This window comes from Solanum stenotomum, chromosome 7 (genome assembly GCF_019186545.1).
Source record: "Solanum stenotomum isolate F172 chromosome 7, ASM1918654v1, whole genome shotgun sequence".
NCBI classification, from domain to species: domain Eukaryota; kingdom Viridiplantae; phylum Streptophyta; class Magnoliopsida; order Solanales; family Solanaceae; genus Solanum; species Solanum stenotomum.
In genome coordinates, this window is record NC_064288.1 from 57,125,927 (window position 1) to 57,142,450 (window position 16,524).

Here is a 16,524-nt window from a genome sequence, read left to right on the forward strand (position 1 = left end):
GCGATCAGATAAGCAAGAATATCCCATGAAATTATTGTATCCTACCTTCTATTATGCGATAATAATCCACCATTTTAGTACAAATACTGAGATAAAATAATCCCCGATTAGCTAATATGTCAAACTAAACATGAAATAAAGCTAATCTCAAATTTTATCTCGTGATTATTATTATTATCTCATGTACCAAACACCCCTTCATGCATACAAAAACATAAATTCAACAAAATGCGTAGTAAAAAAAAGCAAGAAATAGAAACTTTATACACACCTATTGATAGGCTTGTCTGATTTTCTTCAATGCTCACATCAAAATATATCAGTTTATTATGATTAAATAATGGTTTGAAAGTAAGAATTTACGATTACACATTAATAAATCATGACTAAAAGGTGTCAAATGAGCTGAATTTGGCTTGATCAAAGTAGACTAATTTAATAAAATGAACGAATTATTTTTATAAATTTTTAATATCTACTAAATATCCAATTAGCAGTCAAAGAGGCAAAACTCAAAATTAGAAGCCCTTGTTCTTCCATTCAAAATTTCTAACCAAATTGGACTTGTCAAGTGGATAATTGGGTCCCTAAAAAAGCAAAAATACAATCATCTTCTCTTACTATATATATCCACAATCACTCTTCTACTGTTTTGCAGTAAGCAAAAGCAGAAATGGAGAACAAAGCAAACATGGTGGCATCTCTTATGTCAGTGAAACAAAAATCTGGCAAGACATTTAGTCAAATAGCTGAAGAAACTGGTCTCACAAATGTCTATGTTGCTCAGCTTTTGAGACGTCAAGCTCAGCTTAAACCTGAAACTGCACCAAAGCTGAAGGCTGCACTTCCCCTTCTATCTGATCAACAGCTTAATGAAATGATGGAGGCACCTTTGAGGTCTTATGACCCGAACTTGATTCAAGACCCGACTGTTTACAGGTGACCCACTTCACCCATTTCTTGATTTTTTGATGTAAAGATTTGATATTTATGGTGTATGGTAGTTGGTAGGGCTAGAGAAAGATGTGTAAAGAAAAATGAATCTTAGGTCTAACTCAACTCCAAAAGCTAACTTACGAGCGGAGAATATCCATCTTTTATCCTTACATTATTTAGGTAATAGCATATAGTAGTGCTTAAGTTGTGAAGCTGTAAGCCAGATCTATTGGGCAAAGCTTTTCGGAAAGCTTTGTGTTGTTGCATTTCATACTTAATTTGATTATTGTGTTCTTTCAACAGATTGAATGAGGCTGTCATGCACTTTGGTGAGAGTATCAAGGAAATTGTTAACGAAGAATTTGGTGATGGCATGTAAGTCACTCCATTTAGCATACATATTAAATACTTGTCCTTATTTTATTGATTCAAAAAATATTGTGGTGATAGATATAATCTTTTCTTGTATGTGGATCTCTGCATGTGTTTAGAACTTTAGATTCATACTCTGGAAATGCTCTCTGCCTTTAAACTTCAGGAGTTCCGGATCTTGTGAACCTTAATGAATTGCCTCCGATGGTTAACTACTCTGACTTGCATAAGTTTATCTCTGGTTTGTTGCGAGCATGATTCGTAAGAAGTCTTTTGAAGATGAACTAGAGCATGCACAGTGTGTATAGAGTCAACAAGCCGCTATGCTATAGGGTTGTTTGATCACTGTATAAATGATCTATAGATAACAGGGGGATTATAATCCCTTCTTCATTATCTGTTGTTTGTTTTGTGCTTTTTGCTAAGGGAATTAGGAATGATATTGGTATTCCTTAGGATTAAGCCATATTACCTGCCTTCTAGCACTCACTCGTCTGTCTATGCTTTCTCGTTCACAAACCCAAGCTCTCTAATCCCATCTCATCCCGATTTTTTTAATGGATAAGTAGTGGGAAAAGAAAATTCTAACTACAATTTCACAGGTCAGTGATAGTCAAGTGTAAAGTTTTTTTCCGGCTCGTCCACTATGTCCTTGTTAATCATCAACCCGATGCACTTAGTGACTTAGTGTAGTCTCATTCATTATCCTATTATAATCCTGTGATTCTATATAGTGACTTTCTCTTGTTCTGGTGAATCACACAACCTCTCTGCATATTAGATTGTTTATACAACTAGCATGAACTATTTTGTCGCGGCTGCACACATGTTGTGTACACTATACAGATTATAATTGGCTGGCACCACCACCTTCGGATCTATAAAAACTAAAAAAAAGAGCAGAAGAGTCTTCACATATTTCTTTTATAAAAAAAAAAGAGCAGAGGATATTATGAGCCATGCAAGTTTATATGTGAGTGTTTCATGCAAGTTTATGTTACTGTTAGTTGTTTTTCACTTGGCATCCTGCACATGATATACTTGTACTGAGATGATATGTCAGATTTTAACTTTTGACTCAATGTTTAGCATGTCAGCTATAGACTTTTTCTGCTCAGTTGATAAAATCAAAGGTGTGGATGGAAAGGATCGTGTTGTCTTGACTTTTGATGGAAAGTATCTGCCACACACTGAGCAGGTAAGTTTCCTTTTTTACATTTCATAATTGTAAAGTTTGTTCTCCAAATTATTGTCCATAAAGATGACTGACCACTAGGTCTTTGTCACAATCGCCCTTCCTTCTCCACACGCACTCCCCACCCGCTAGGTGCAACAAAGTAGACGTTTCTGATTTTTGATTTGTAAGGTCTGATATTAAAGGCTTCCGTACCCTCGTGCATATTCTGTGTGAGCCAAGCAAACTGATGCATGATTTCAACTCTGAGTGTCCTGTATTTGTATTTTAGTTAAGTAATCAGAGAGCTCGTTGCTCCAGCAATCAGTAAAATAAAAAGCTTCCTTTCACATTCTTTTCTCCTAGTTTTAGCATTTCATATCCTATCTTAGCTTTTCTACAGTTTGAACCGGTTCATATTGTAAACTGCAAGATGGTACTTACACGATATCATATATTCAAGTCGAAAATGTGGTGTAATATGTTTACATAAATCAGATATCATCAATGAAATGTTACAAAGCCAAAATAAATTTCCTATCAACTTATCTTGCAAAATAACAGTTAAAATCTTCGTGGTTGAACTCAACTGTCATACAAAAGCAAGGTGTGTGGTGTAAAATATTGCAAGACTGAAGGGATAATCTGTTTAAGCAACCGTGGGCCTTATAAATGTGATAATTAAGATGTGTTAATGCATGTGTGCTTATAGAATCAATTATTAATACGTCTATAACCATGTCTGTGAATTGTGATTTTTAACTAAAGTTGAACGGATCAGGAAAATAAGACAAGATCTGAACTTCCGAGTTCTTGAGCTAGGACACATGTCCTTGGTTTGTATGTGGGCTAGATGGTGGTTTCTGTGCATCTGCTGGGATATATATCCCAACAGAACCAGAAATAAACCGTTTTCTGTTATCTTTAACGGTGGGATTTACAATGAATGGCTTTGGGATCATATGAAACAGATTTTGTATGCACAAGTCACTGCTTAAAATAGTCATGTAGACTTTTTTGCTTGAATTCCATAGCTTTGTTCTATAGCACAGTGAGTGATACCAATTTGCTAATGTCTTCTCTTTTTTTGGCAGAAAACTGAGCATATGGTGTCAAGGTTGATGCGAAAGGAATAAGCATAGTTACTATAAGCAGTTCTGTTGCAAACTGTTGCTCTTTTTTCGCCAATAAAGTCTGAATATGTACTTGTCTTCTTTTTACACTCATCTATGTTTCGGCCTGGTTGAATAATACTCACTCGTTTGTGGAGTTTCAAAATGTCAAATCCCAAGATATGGTATTTGTATTTGTATATGTATGTTTGAGTTGCCAAGATTTGATAATGTATAAGTATGTTCTTCAGTTGCCAAGATATTTATGTTCAACAGGTATATATATATGTGTGTGTGTTAGATTGTAGTACTTTTACTAGGGAGAAGCAGGGCGCTAGTCTCCTCTTCTCATCTTCTCTTTAGGTAGTAGTCTTGCCTCGATAGTAACTTATTCTTCATTTTTTTGTCATTATTTTACTTTTTGTCCTTTGATTGCACTTTTTTTAGCTGAGGGTATATCAGAAACAATTTCTCTGTCCACAAAGGTAAGGATAAGATCTACGTATATCCTATCTTCCCTAGACCTCATCTATGAGATTTTCCTGGATATGTTGTTGTAGGTATGTATTTGATGGATGAACAATCAATTTTACTTCTCTTTACTCATTTACTTAGGTCTAAAAAACTCTTTATTCCTCTTCCTTTTTGCACCTTAGGAATTTCAAAAGATGCCATAAAATGGAAAGATTGTACTATATATGTCATGATTAACATTTTACACCATGTAAAAGAATGCAAAACTTTAGGCAATATGTTCACATTTTCTAGAAATACAGTAATCAGAACATTACATTCATTTTTTAAAAGGTAAGCTAAACAAGAGATTGTAGAAAAAAGAATTTGCTCGTTAAGGGTGTGACCTATTAGTCATTTCGATATGTGATTCAACTTGTGCATAGGTATGAGCTAAATAGTTTACAACTCGATCGACATAAGTTACCCCAAAAAACAGTCATCAATCGGCTATCGAACTCCACTCAATTGGTATTATCATTGAGAAGTAAAGATTATGGTTTAGAAATTACAAGTTACTTATTCATGTTAGCTTCAGGAGATTCTATACCTAAGGCAACTTGTAGGGTTACTACAGATCGACTTTTTGTGAGATTTTGCATATGCAAACTACAATATACTATTAAGAAACTCGTTAAAAAAAATGAAAGTAAAACAAAAATCACAAGAAAATTTCTAATCTCAACAAATACAAAAACAAATAAGCGATTTATTTTAATTAAATTATAATATAATCTAATAAAACTTTAACAGAGTTATCCATATTAGTGAAATATAAATCTTTGATTAATGATAAGAGTAAAATATAATAAAAAATTAATGTCCTTTTAATTTGCTAAATTGTATTAAATTTTTTTTAAAAAAAGTGATTATAGGGGTATAATTGGAAACATAAATATGCATAATATCTTAGCATGTCTAGGTTTTTCTTCTTCCTACGCTTTCTACTCAGACATTCAATCCAATCGATAATCCCCGGAACCACTTTTATCGGTTCTTTCCATACTTTTCCGGCGATTCTCCGGCGAGTTAGCACACCGTCCGTTCGTATCTCCGGTAAGCTAACTTCTTGCTCATTACTTTTAGCTGCTTTATCTACTTAAAATTAGCCCTCTCTGTTATTGCACGTTGCTCGTTACTCATATGCCGATAAATTTCTCATTGTACATTTTGAATAAGCAGACGATAATTTCATTCGTGTTAAGTTAGATTAAAGTTTTGTTTTTGATTTCTTCAGTATTTGCGATTGGAATTTCCTTATAAAAGTTTATCATTTTGCAATTTTATATTTCATTTGACATTTGATTTTTTTTAAAAAAAATTCATTTGTGAGGACTTTTATATAAGTTGGAATTGGCTGTGTTACATTGAAGAATTCTATAGTTGTGAGTGAAATTTGTGGATTTTTTAAAATGTATGTTAAGGTGGGAATATTTTGAGATTCATTATAAATTATCTTGGTTTGAGCTAGGTATCACCTCTGTCTTTTATTGGGTGTTGGCATCAGCAATGTGCACGTAGGCAGAATTTTGTTTAGGAGGGAATGACTAAGGATATGTTAAAATGGTGCAGTAGCTCAATTCTTTGCTTGAGTAGATTGGTTACTTAGTTAGTCATTTATGCTAGGTCGTCTTGTTAATGAAGTAACACATAGTTCATTGTTCAAGAGTGGTGATTATATTTGAGATTTTTAGCTTCTGGATGTCTTGGTATTTCAATGATTTTTCTGAAGTATGTGCATTTCTTGCAAGCTCAGGCTCTCTGCATTGCACACAACCTTCTGAACTCCTGAAAAAGGAAAAAAGAAGAGAAAATTTTCTTCGTTTCTGAAAGCTTCCATCTTTTTCATAAAAATTATGGTTCAAGTACGGAAAATAAAAAACCAGAGTTTTTGCTTTGAGGATTGTTATCTGCATGGGATGTTGTTTGGCTTTAAATAGATGCAAATAACAAGTGGTTAAAAGTAGTGTACCATAAAAAGAAACTAGAATATGCCAGAACACATTCTTATAAATAAACATATGTTGGATATGTTGAAAGTTGAATGACACTATGACGGATAACCTAGGTGTAAAAACAGGACACCTGGATATTTACATGTTTAGTCTAGGTCTACTGGTTACCACTAAGCATTTATTGGTTGTCGAAAAAAAAGTAAGCATTTATTGTGGCCTAACATTTCTTTCATGGTTTGTTTTCTCTTTGCATATGTATATAGAAAATATTGGAAAATTGATTATAACCTATTTGCAAGCATCCATAAACTAAAAGGTCCGATGGGTGCTTTGGCTCTGAAGCTGAAGTTTGAGTATGCTGATGCCCTGTAGCGAGAGTTTGAATCTTGTTAAACAACATATCTTTTTGATTGAAAAAAGCAAACTGCAGCTTTTTCTTACATTTTCTTACTCTTCTTTTTTTACCTTTTCACTGCTATTTACTAATATTTTCTTTATTGTTTTTCACTTTTGTGTATTTTTAGTATTTCATTTACTAACTAAACTATAGAAATATTAGTAAGCTTCAAGAAAGAAACCCTTCTTGTCTAACAACTTTATGTTAAAAGAAATGAGCACCCATGACTGTACTGTTTCTTACAACTAGATACATGGTTAATTACCTAGAAGGTATGATGAATATGTTTTCCTTGTGTGCAGCTATTTTTTCTTCCTTTGAATGTGTTTCGATTGGATGCATGACCATGAGTCTCTGACTTCTGCATCTAGTCAGGTGGTGGCATATCCTTCTGTGTCCCATATGCTGAGGAGTTGATTGAAAGATTGCTAGCTTCTTGGTAGGTTAGTATTATGGGATCCAGTCGACAAAAAGATAAGAATGGTAAACATAATTCATCAAAGGGTGACAACAGTGATGGCACATCAGCTAGGACAAGACCTCTCAGCTTTGATGAAATTATGCTTAGAAGGAAAAGTAAAGCAGAGGAAAGGGACATTAAGAACAATTTTGTAGGAGCTGACAGTGTATCACATAAAGAAGACAGGCCTAAGAAAACCACTGATTGTTTGGAACCTGAGCGACATCGCTACGAGTCATTACCTAGTGCTTCCAGGCATAATTCGGAGAATTCTAGGAAGTTAGTGCCAACTCCGACAGAGGATAATATGAGGGCTGATAAATATGCTAGGGATAAACACAGAGAAAGTAGAGAATCTGAAATCAAATTGAAGACGTCAATGAATAAAGATGTAAGCAATAAGAGACTAGCTGGTAGCAACACTGATAAAGATTGTCTTGTCATGAGAAGAAAAGATCAGGATTTTATTGATGATTCTGGAAATGAAACTGGTAAAAGACATTCAAGAGATTTGACCCGGAAGGAGAAATCGGCAGATAAGACTGATGGCAGACACAGAGAGGGAAGAAAAGACAAAATTCCTGGTAAGGATGAGAGACAGTCATACAGGAAGAGGAAAGATATGGAAATGTCAAATGATTCTCTTCTGAATGAGGCTGAGAAAAGGCATTCAAGAAATCATGGACGGATAGATAGTTATGCTGACAGAACCAAAGAAAAGTCTGAATCAAGAAGAAGGAAGCACCAAAATGATGATGAGGAGAGAAATGATACTCTTCTGAATGAGGCTGATAGAAGGCATTCAAGAAATCACGGACGGACAGATGGTTATGCTGACAGAACTAAAGAAAAGTCTGAATCAGGTAGAAGGAAGCACCGAGGTGATGATGAGGAGAGAAATGGTGCTCTTCTGAATGAGGCTGAGAAAAGGCATTTAAGAAATCACGGGAGGAGAGATAGTTATGCTGACAGAACTAAAGAAAAGTCTGAATCAGTTAGAAGGAAAAGTGATGAGGAGGAGAGAAATAGAGACAAGAATGCCGATAGAAAACACAGTTCAGTGAAAGTTTCTGAAATTACTGGAAGAGTGGAAGCTTCTCGGGCTCATCTAGAGGAAGAAAGACCAAAGAGAAGAAGGTCAAGAAGTCGAGAGAATGATAGAGATCGGGGTAGAAGGTCTCGTTCTGGTTCACCGAGAGGACATAAGCATTCAGATCATGATCTCAGAGAGCGTGGTGAGTTTTCCTCTCATTCTTCCAAAGATAAATCTGGAAGATCACATTATGATCTGGATAAAAAGATATTCAGCAATGGTTCAGATAACCAATCCAACCGCCATGAAGGATCTACAAGTGGTCTTGGTGGCTATTCACCAAGAAAGAGGAAATCAGAGGCTGCTGCTAAAACTCCTCCCCCAACTAACCGCTCTCCAGAACGAAAAGCTGCTTGGTGGGATCTACCACCTGCATCAGCTGGTACCAGTGTTACTGGTTCTGTTCCTTCTAGTGTTATGTCTTCAATGCAGTATGTAATACCAAATACACACCAGATCTCTAGCATGATTCCTGCTAGTGCATACACAACAAAGGCCGCCAGTGTTTCATATAATTACTTATCGTCATCTATACATGCAATTGATTCCGTCCAGCTGACACAAGCCACACGACCTATGAGAAGGCTTTATGTAGAGAACTTGCCAAACTCCGCCTCTGAGAAAGAAATTCTGGACTGGATTAATAATTTCTTGATGTCTTCAGGAGTTAATCGCATTCAAGGAACCCAACCATGTATCAGCTGTATGGTATGCTTTCTTCTTCTATTCTTGTTCTAAGCAGGATGGAGGTTTCCGTTGCTTACTGTTTCTACACTGCAGATACACAAGGAGAAGTGTCAAGCTCTTTTAGAATTTTTAACCCCCGAGGATGCTTCTGCTGCACTATCTTTTGATGGAAGATCTTTCTCTGGTTCTATTCTTAAAATCAGACGCCCAAAAGACTTCGTGGAAGTGGCTGTAAGAATTATAACTATGAGACTCTTTGTAGATTGTGCTCGTCTTTCAGACTGACCTTTTTTTGCTTTTCTCTTGCTGCTATTGTATGGAACGTGTGGGAAGTTGATGGTATTTTGCATATTAACTTATGTAACATGTTATAGTTATGCAATATGTAGTTTATCTAAATTTTAGTGTTGGTTAAAAAGTGACAATTCATTATCGTTTGTGTAGTTGGGTTAAAATCTGTGCAGGTTCAAAGTGATTTGAAAAAGAAAACTACTGGATACCACTAGGGCTAAAATTGAATTGGGTCAAAGTGGTTTGAGTTAAAATTTGGTTGTCAGTGTTGTGTTAAAAGGGGTTTGAATTGAAGTTTGGTTGCCAATTCTTATTGATCATTATATGTAACAATCAGTAAATTCCGGAGTCCACTGATATAGACTTTGCTGAAGAAAGTTTGCTCAAGGTTACTAAATTTCCTGAAAACCCTTAGATAAAGGGAGGAAACAATGTCTTTTCTTTCGATTGTAATCTTCATAAGAGGATGTGAAAAATGGTACACCACATTTTAAACCCAAGCACCCCTTCATGTGAAATGAGTCGTGTACTTATTTTATCATCTTAATGAGCAGGTCTAAGTGGGTACAAATAAGGAGTTAAAAAAATTGTGTTCTTAGTTAAAATGAATCTGATTTTCTTCTCCCTTTCCTTCCTTTCTTTATTATATGACTTTTGGAGTTTGATTATTGTATGAATTTTGTCTTTTGTTGTGCAAGGGATGCTAAGTATGACTGTCTTAGCTGCTCTTTCCCCATTAATACATATTACTCTAAATCCATTCTTGACCTATGATTAAAGATTAAATAGACAGGCAACAAACAAAATTCCCCAGTAAAATGTGTTCTTGCAGGTAAAAATCAAGGTGTCCATCTTTATCAGAAATAAAAGTCAAGATCTCTATCTAGTCAAAGAGTAGGATGCATGGAGAGGTTGGACTTGTCCGCAATGCTTGAAGGATTGTTCAGTGTGGAAGATAACCTCTGACCTGATACAAATTTCGTAGAGTCCCTTAGTTGTTGTTAGCAACAATATAGGCACCAAGATTTTGGTATATCCTATGTTTAGGATGTATTGATATGAAGTCCTTCTGATCTTTTCTTATAGCACCCTCAATACCCTTCAGCTCATATCTCAGTACAGAGGATGCTAACTCACTTGATCATCTGTTTAATTGGATGTTGGAGGATGACGATGGTGCTTTGCTAATGAGGATGGTGGATTTCACTGCATATAATATGGAGGGAGAATATAGTTGAGTTATATCAAATGAAGTAAAATAGTAAAATATGGATATTATGGTAGGGGAGTTCCGTTAATGTAGAACATTTGTTGCTCTGTATTTTCTACAATTTGACAATGCATTAAAATGTGTTTTTAAGTCGTAGGAAGGTGGTGCTACCTCTTTATGTTGAAACTGTGATTTATTCTGCTCTTGTATTCAGTTTCTGAGGTATACTGTGGTCATTATTCATGTAGCAGGTTTTCAGACAGTTGCTATTTTCATGCAGACTGGTGTTCCTCAGAAGTCAGTGGCTGCAGCTGATAGGATAGATGACACTGTAGAGGATTCTTCTTATAAGGTATGCATCTGAAACAACACAAATGATTTGGGATTGACCTTTAGTCCTGCCTGTCAGAACTGGACGCAACAGTCACTTGTGCCATGTGTTGTCCTTGTACTTGCAATATCCATCAATCTTTACTTCTTGTGATAAAGTACAAATCTCCTATTTATTCTTGCTAGTAGTACTTGTCTTGTCAGTTTCAGTTAGTTTGGTCTAATCAGATTTAACAGGACTTCTTAAAAGTTGGTTGCTTTACTTAATATTTAGAGTTTACGTTCAAGAGTTTGAGCTCTGTTTATTATAGTTGTAAAAGAACTTCTTAGGTATTTTAAAATGTTACATGTATTTTAGCTTTTAGTCTGAGAAAGGAATGGAAGTACTTTTGAAGGGAGCTAATAGCCTTAATTGTGTTTTCTTTTGCTTGCATTTTTTTTTGTAGCATAAACAAGAAACACAGTCTCTCAAATGATTTTAAACTGTAATATGAAAAAGATGTAAATATGGCAGCAGCTTGGCGTAATAACTAATATCAACACTTGATCTGATTGAAATAGGACAACATATTTGAGAATTGAGACCAATAATTTCTTCTGTGTGCTGCACTTTTATGTATGTTGTCATATGAGACTCGTATATACAGAAATCAATGATCCATCTGTTGAGTAAACTCATCAATAGCTGCTCTATGCTACTGCAATGCATGAATTCATGTAGGTCAATTATATGTTGGACAGTGAGGTTACAGATTATGATGTATGTTTTCGATTTTCTTTAGATGTTGATGTATGAATGTTCCCTCACTGTTAAGTTGAGATACAAAATTCCTCATTTGAACCTGTGGGATTGTGAGGACGTCACATTTGGATTGCTTTTCTTCTTTGTTGGTGTTGCCTTAACTCCTTGACGAGTCACATTTGTGACCTTCAGAATATTTTTTTTAATTTGGCTTCCACAAGGAATTCTTTGGAATTTGGTCATACAGTATTTCACTTGTTGTCTATTTGTCATCGAATGCTTCTACATAATGCTTCCCATATATTTCAAGTCTGTTCCAGTCCTTTGGTTCCCTTTCCCCTTACATAACAATTTTGTTTTATTTGTGTTGCAGATTTTTGTTGGTGGAATTTCAAGAACTATTTCATCAGAGATGGTAAGACTGAAAAATGTCTTGAAACCTTTCCTTAATTAAAAAGAAGGAACAATGGAATATCGTACTCTCTAGTGATTTTGATCTTACCTGATGCTATTTCAGCTTATGGAGATTGCTAAAGCCTTTGGACCTTTGAAAGCTTACCATTTCAGGATGAATTCAGATCTCAATGAACCTTGTGCATTTCTTGAGGTACTCTTGGATTATTGTATATACCTCTCTCATATTAAATGAAACATCCTTTTCTTTACAGAAATGCACTTTCCTTCTTGTTCAAAGGTAGCTTTTATGCAACAGTCTTATACATATCGTATTTTGCTGGCTAAGATTATTTTTCATTTTAGTGAATTACTGGAAGTACCAAGTGTAGAAAAAATGAGCAAATTGTCATTTTACTAGAAGTTAGATCATTTTCCTCTTCAACAATCTTCTCTGGGTTGAAGGGTGAATGAAGAAAAAGTAGTTCTTTTTACATGTTTAAAAAAGAGTTGGTCCGTCGCGCCAAACAAATTGATTTAACACTTTAAGCATGTAAAGAGCATGGGAGAGAATAAAGTTGAATCATAGACATGTATGCAAATGCATTGTAGAAATTGTCCAAGGAAAGATTGTTTATGACTTCGTACCTGTTGGCTTGACAGACAACGTGGTTTTGTGCTTGGCATAGAAAGGGGATGTATCATGCACCATCTTGCTACTATGTATTGACAAAACTTTATCTTTATTTTAATAATAAAATATACCTTAAAAGGGCATTGTTATCAATTTTTTCAGGCCGAGGCATGCTATCCTCTTTGAACTCTTTTTGTGTTGTAAACTTTTCTCTTCTCATTCTGCTACTTTTCTTCTCTAAGGTAGGACAAGTAAACTTTTTCTTTTTAGAAAGACATGCCAAAACTTCTACACATTTGTCAAACAATTGCTCTAGAATAACCAATACCGCTTCAGATCCATATGTGAGCTTCCACATCAATTCTATCAATGTGAGCCAATACCAAAAAGATATCATCTTTCAGACGGAAATAAATCAGAAGGATTGGAGGAGCTCTTAACTATTCATATTAGATTTTCTAGCCATCAGACTCTTTAATTCCTTTCCTTCTCAATGATCTGCAGAGCATTTCGCAAGCCCTCTTCATCCCTTTTAATAGTTGAGAATGAATAACCCTGTTTGTACTGGTGATTGTGTCAATTCTCCAGTGGAACTCTTTTAGTGCCAAAAGTAGCTTGGCACACACAAGTTTCATATATGCTTGACTTAATTTTCTTTGCAGGTAGAGTATTCCTTTTATAATATTTTATTACCATGCTTTGGATTATGCATCACTATCGCTTCAACAGTAAACTTATTGGCTAGATACCTTTGTTTGTTACATAATGAGCCTCTCCGTCCCTTGTATTTCTCCATGAATCAAGTGCTGTGAACTCTCAAGTCTTCTTCAAGTTCAAGTTCCTCTTGCGTCTTTTTTTGATCTTAAAGTAATTATTTCAACCATTTCAGTATGTTGACCATTCAGTTACTCTTAAAGCTTGCACTGGTCTTAATGGTATGAAGTTGGGTGGAAAAGTGTTAACTGTTGTTCAGGCTGTCCCAGATACTGCTTTACTGGTACTTATCTCAAGTCCTCTTATCCAGATTACTTTGGCTTTAGGTACATTTTTTAATCTTTTTCTTGGAAATACGAGTTTGACCAAAAGATACACATAATACTCAGGACAAAGATGAAAATACACCTTTATACCGGATTCCGCAGCATGCAAAGCCACTTTTGGAGAAGCACACGGAAGTTCTAAAGCTGAAAAATGTGGTATGTATTTATTATTTTTGTGACGTCAAGTTCATTTTCATTAAATAAATATTCTGCTTGTTATGCCAGTAAAAAATGTAGATGCTAGTAGAAATTGTAGAGAATTTCTAGTGCTAGAGAAATTCAACTTTATAATATTGTACTCGAGGAGCTTAAACTTTTAATATTCAGATAGTTGAACCCAACTTGCTTGGGTCTAAGGCGTTACTGTTTTCATAGGGTTTTTAATGAAAAATATCCTTGGATTATGCCCCAAAGGTCAATTACATCCTTAATATGACATTGGTTAACAGGCAACATCCTTAATGCATCATAAAGTAAACAAGTTTAGTCCAAAGTTAGTTTTTTGTCTAAACTAATGGTGAAAAGCCAAGCAAACGCATTACATGTGACCCAAAAAAAAGTCAAGAAAGTCAAGAAAGCTTGGATTCATGAAACACATTGGTGTTTCTTCCCCGAGTTGCTTTGGATTCGTCAACCCACTAGCTTTTTTAATTGCTTATTTTTTCAGTTTGTATACGTCGGTCAGTTGCCTTTATGCAAATCCATTGCTTTTTCTTCAACTCCATGCTCAACTTTTCTAATCTTTTTATTATCCTTCCAAATCAATCTTAAGCTTTGTATAAGAGGTTCTGTTTTGGGTGAAAAACAAAGAAAAATATAGAAAGTGTTTGCTCGGAATTTAGAATTAGGCAAAAACCTGCTTTGTATATTCTCTGGACTTAGTTATTTAACAAAGGGAATGTATTTTTGAAGAATAACCAGGCACTCGAATGGAAAGAGAGGCACTGCATGTTGTCTGTAGAGTTCAATAGTTCATTTCCTATTATTCTGTACTCTTTTAAAGTTTCTGCCTCAAGATACTAGAAATTTTCTTTTTGTTAATGAGGAATTGGACAACTTTTGAAATAGTAAAACAAAGGCATCTTTACCTGGTTTGGTCTTCTTTTTCCCCGTAACTGGTTTGGTTCATAACCTGTGAAATCAAGAAACTTGGGCTAGGTTAATGCCAAACCCACCAAGAAATTCAATATAATACTTAGGGAGTACACTTGCAGCAAGCCAACACTGAAAAATACCCAGTACGAGCAAACTTTTGAAGAATTTCACTGGGTATAGAGAAAAATAATGCTTCGTGGGATGCCTAATTTGCAGAAGAAGAAGACTATGGGATCACGACCACTTTTTCATTCTCAATTTTGTTTCTTTTTTCGTCACTAGTAATGTGTATGCTTGGCTTCACTGTTAGTTTTAGACATGAAAACTACCTTTGAACTAAACTTGTTAACTTTTTGATACTTTAAGGATGTTACTTGTTAACAGTGATATATTAAGGATGTAGTTGACCTTTGAGGTATATTTTGGGGATGTTTTTTGTTAAAAACTCTGTAATTGGGATTATATTTCTTAGATGTTGTAAAAAACTTACCAAGGGGTTACTAAAGTCTTTCCTCCAATCATCGTGCCCTGTCCAGGTGGATGCAAATGTACTCAATTTTTTGTCTGAAGCAGAACTTGAAGAATTACTGGAAGACATCAGATTGGAGTGTGCCAGGTTATTTATGAAAAGTCATTTTTCTTAATGTCATTGTTTTTTTTTTCTCCTAGTCAATTATTCACTGATCTGGAAAGTGTTCTTTCGATCCTGTAGGTTTGGCTCTGTTAAATCAATTAATGTTGTAAAGCAAAGTCAATGTTCTCTCACATCTGATCCTGCTGCTATGGATACTAGTTCTACGTTGAATGATAGCAATATGGAGTTTGGGGAAGGGTGTGACAGAAATGATTCGATCACTAGGAGTGATGATTACGAGTTGGAAGTTGGTGGGCCACACTTCCCCAACAGTGATCATCATGAGTTGGAAGTTGGTGGGTCACACATCCCCAACAGTGATGATCATGAGTTGGAAGTTGGTAGGCCACACTTCCCCAACAGTGATGAACCCATGGAAACCAATAGTGATGAGGAAGCTGATAGTAAAACACATATATCAGAAACTTCACAAGGTGATTCTCTAAAGGCTGGAGATGACGATGCTTTGGCTGGTGGCAGTCATTCCGATGATAGACCTTCTGAGGAGCTAATAAAAGACGACAGCTCTGACCCTCTACCAGATGACAGTAGTGTCTCTGCTCAAGAGACAAACTTCCAAGAAAATTTCGAGGTTACCCATACTGGTATGGTTTCAGAAAGGAAAGATGAAAATGCTAACCCCAGTCCACTGGAGCATCTTGAGATAAACAATGAATCACCAGTTAAGGAAGCAATTAAGTCAGAGGAAGACAATGGAAATGCAGATGGAGCTTCTGAACCAGAATTCTCATCGAAAGAAAAGTTGGATGCTCCAGAGGAACTTGAGAAAAAGGAAGAAATTTCTATTACTGAGGTGTTCGATCCTGGCTGTGTACTTGTGGAGTTTAGAAGAGCAGAAGCTGCAAGCATGGCTGCTCATTGTTTACATGGACGACTGTTTGATGACCGGATAGTGACTGTGGAGTATGTTCCCCTTGATCTCTATCAGACAAAGTTTGCTAAACAAAACTAATTTCTTTTGGCCCATTCAATACCTTACGCAGATCTCCCCAAACTTGAACGACATTAACATAGGATTTCACGATGCTTAACTGAATGTTTGTTTCTACCATATTGAGATGCCTTGGTTAACCTTTTGCTAGTGCGAGAGTCGTACCCGATTTGAAGCGGAATACATGTTTTCTCCCAGTAGAATGGGATGAAGGAATGAGCCATTTGTAATATGTTATCTAAAAATTAACAACTTTGTTTTTAGGTTGCAACAGTTTACCTACTACTTACAAGTTACAATATATAGGAGCACAATCTTATGGCTTCTTGAAATCTTCTACTTATTTGCCATGTTATTTTTCCTAAATATCTTGTGCCTGTAGTTCTAGTTGATGTTGGCCAGTTGATGAGATGATAGTTTTTAGGGGTTGTTTGGTTCGAGAGATAAGGACATTTAATCCTAATATACTACAACAATAGCATACTTAGTGTGATTCCATAAGTG

General features: G+C 35.5%; 2 protein-coding genes across 4 annotated transcripts; both read left to right on the forward strand.

Moving 5' to 3' along the window:
* Positions 1-515: 515 nt before the first annotated feature.
* On the forward strand, positions 516-3,879 carry LOC125871719 (cyanate hydratase). The gene is made up of 4 exons (XM_049552369.1): positions 516-939; positions 1,240-1,311; positions 2,398-2,506; positions 3,577-3,879. The coding sequence occupies exons 1-4, from the start codon at positions 674-676 to the stop codon at positions 3,616-3,618; spliced, it is 489 nt and encodes a 162-aa protein (XP_049408326.1). The 5' UTR covers positions 516-673; the 3' UTR covers positions 3,619-3,879.
* A 1,146-nt stretch (positions 3,880-5,025) lies between these two features.
* Positions 5,026-16,401, forward strand: LOC125870251 (uncharacterized). Of its 3 annotated transcripts, none has more exons than XM_049550635.1 (10): positions 5,026-5,163; positions 6,762-8,720; positions 8,793-8,930; positions 10,481-10,552; positions 11,646-11,687; positions 11,790-11,879; positions 13,189-13,296; positions 13,403-13,495; positions 14,971-15,050; positions 15,147-16,401. In XM_049550635.1, exons 2-10 carry the CDS (start codon positions 6,912-6,914, stop codon positions 16,039-16,041), a joined length of 3,327 nt encoding a protein of 1,108 aa, XP_049406592.1. In that variant the 5' UTR covers positions 5,026-5,163; positions 6,762-6,911; the 3' UTR covers positions 16,042-16,401. The 3 variants fall into 3 exon arrangements, with proteins under 3 accessions (XP_049406592.1, XP_049406593.1, XP_049406594.1); XM_049550636.1 differs by having other exon boundaries at positions 5,035-5,163; positions 6,835-8,720; XM_049550637.1 differs by having other exon boundaries at positions 5,038-5,163; positions 6,831-8,720.
* The last annotated feature ends 123 nt before the right edge of the window (positions 16,402-16,524 follow it).

Excerpts from the sequence above, each read along its gene's own strand:
- LOC125871719 (XM_049552369.1), top strand. The coding sequence starts at position 674 with ATGGAGAACAAAGCAAACATGGTGGCATCTCTTATGTCAGTGAAACAA. Across the intron at positions 1,312-2,397 it reads GAAGAATTTGGTGATGGCAT|CATGTCAGCTATAGACTTTT; the intron begins GTAAGTCACTCC and ends CTCAATGTTTAG. Across the intron at positions 2,507-3,576 it reads ATCTGCCACACACTGAGCAG|AAAACTGAGCATATGGTGTC; the intron begins GTAAGTTTCCTT and ends TTTTTTTGGCAG.
- LOC125870251 (XM_049550635.1), top strand. The coding sequence starts at position 6,912 with ATGGGATCCAGTCGACAAAAAGATAAGAATGGTAAACATAATTCATCA. Across the intron at positions 10,553-11,645 it reads TAGAGGATTCTTCTTATAAG|ATTTTTGTTGGTGGAATTTC; the intron begins GTATGCATCTGA and ends TTTGTGTTGCAG. Across the intron at positions 15,051-15,146 it reads ATCAGATTGGAGTGTGCCAG|GTTTGGCTCTGTTAAATCAA; the intron begins GTTATTTATGAA and ends TCGATCCTGTAG.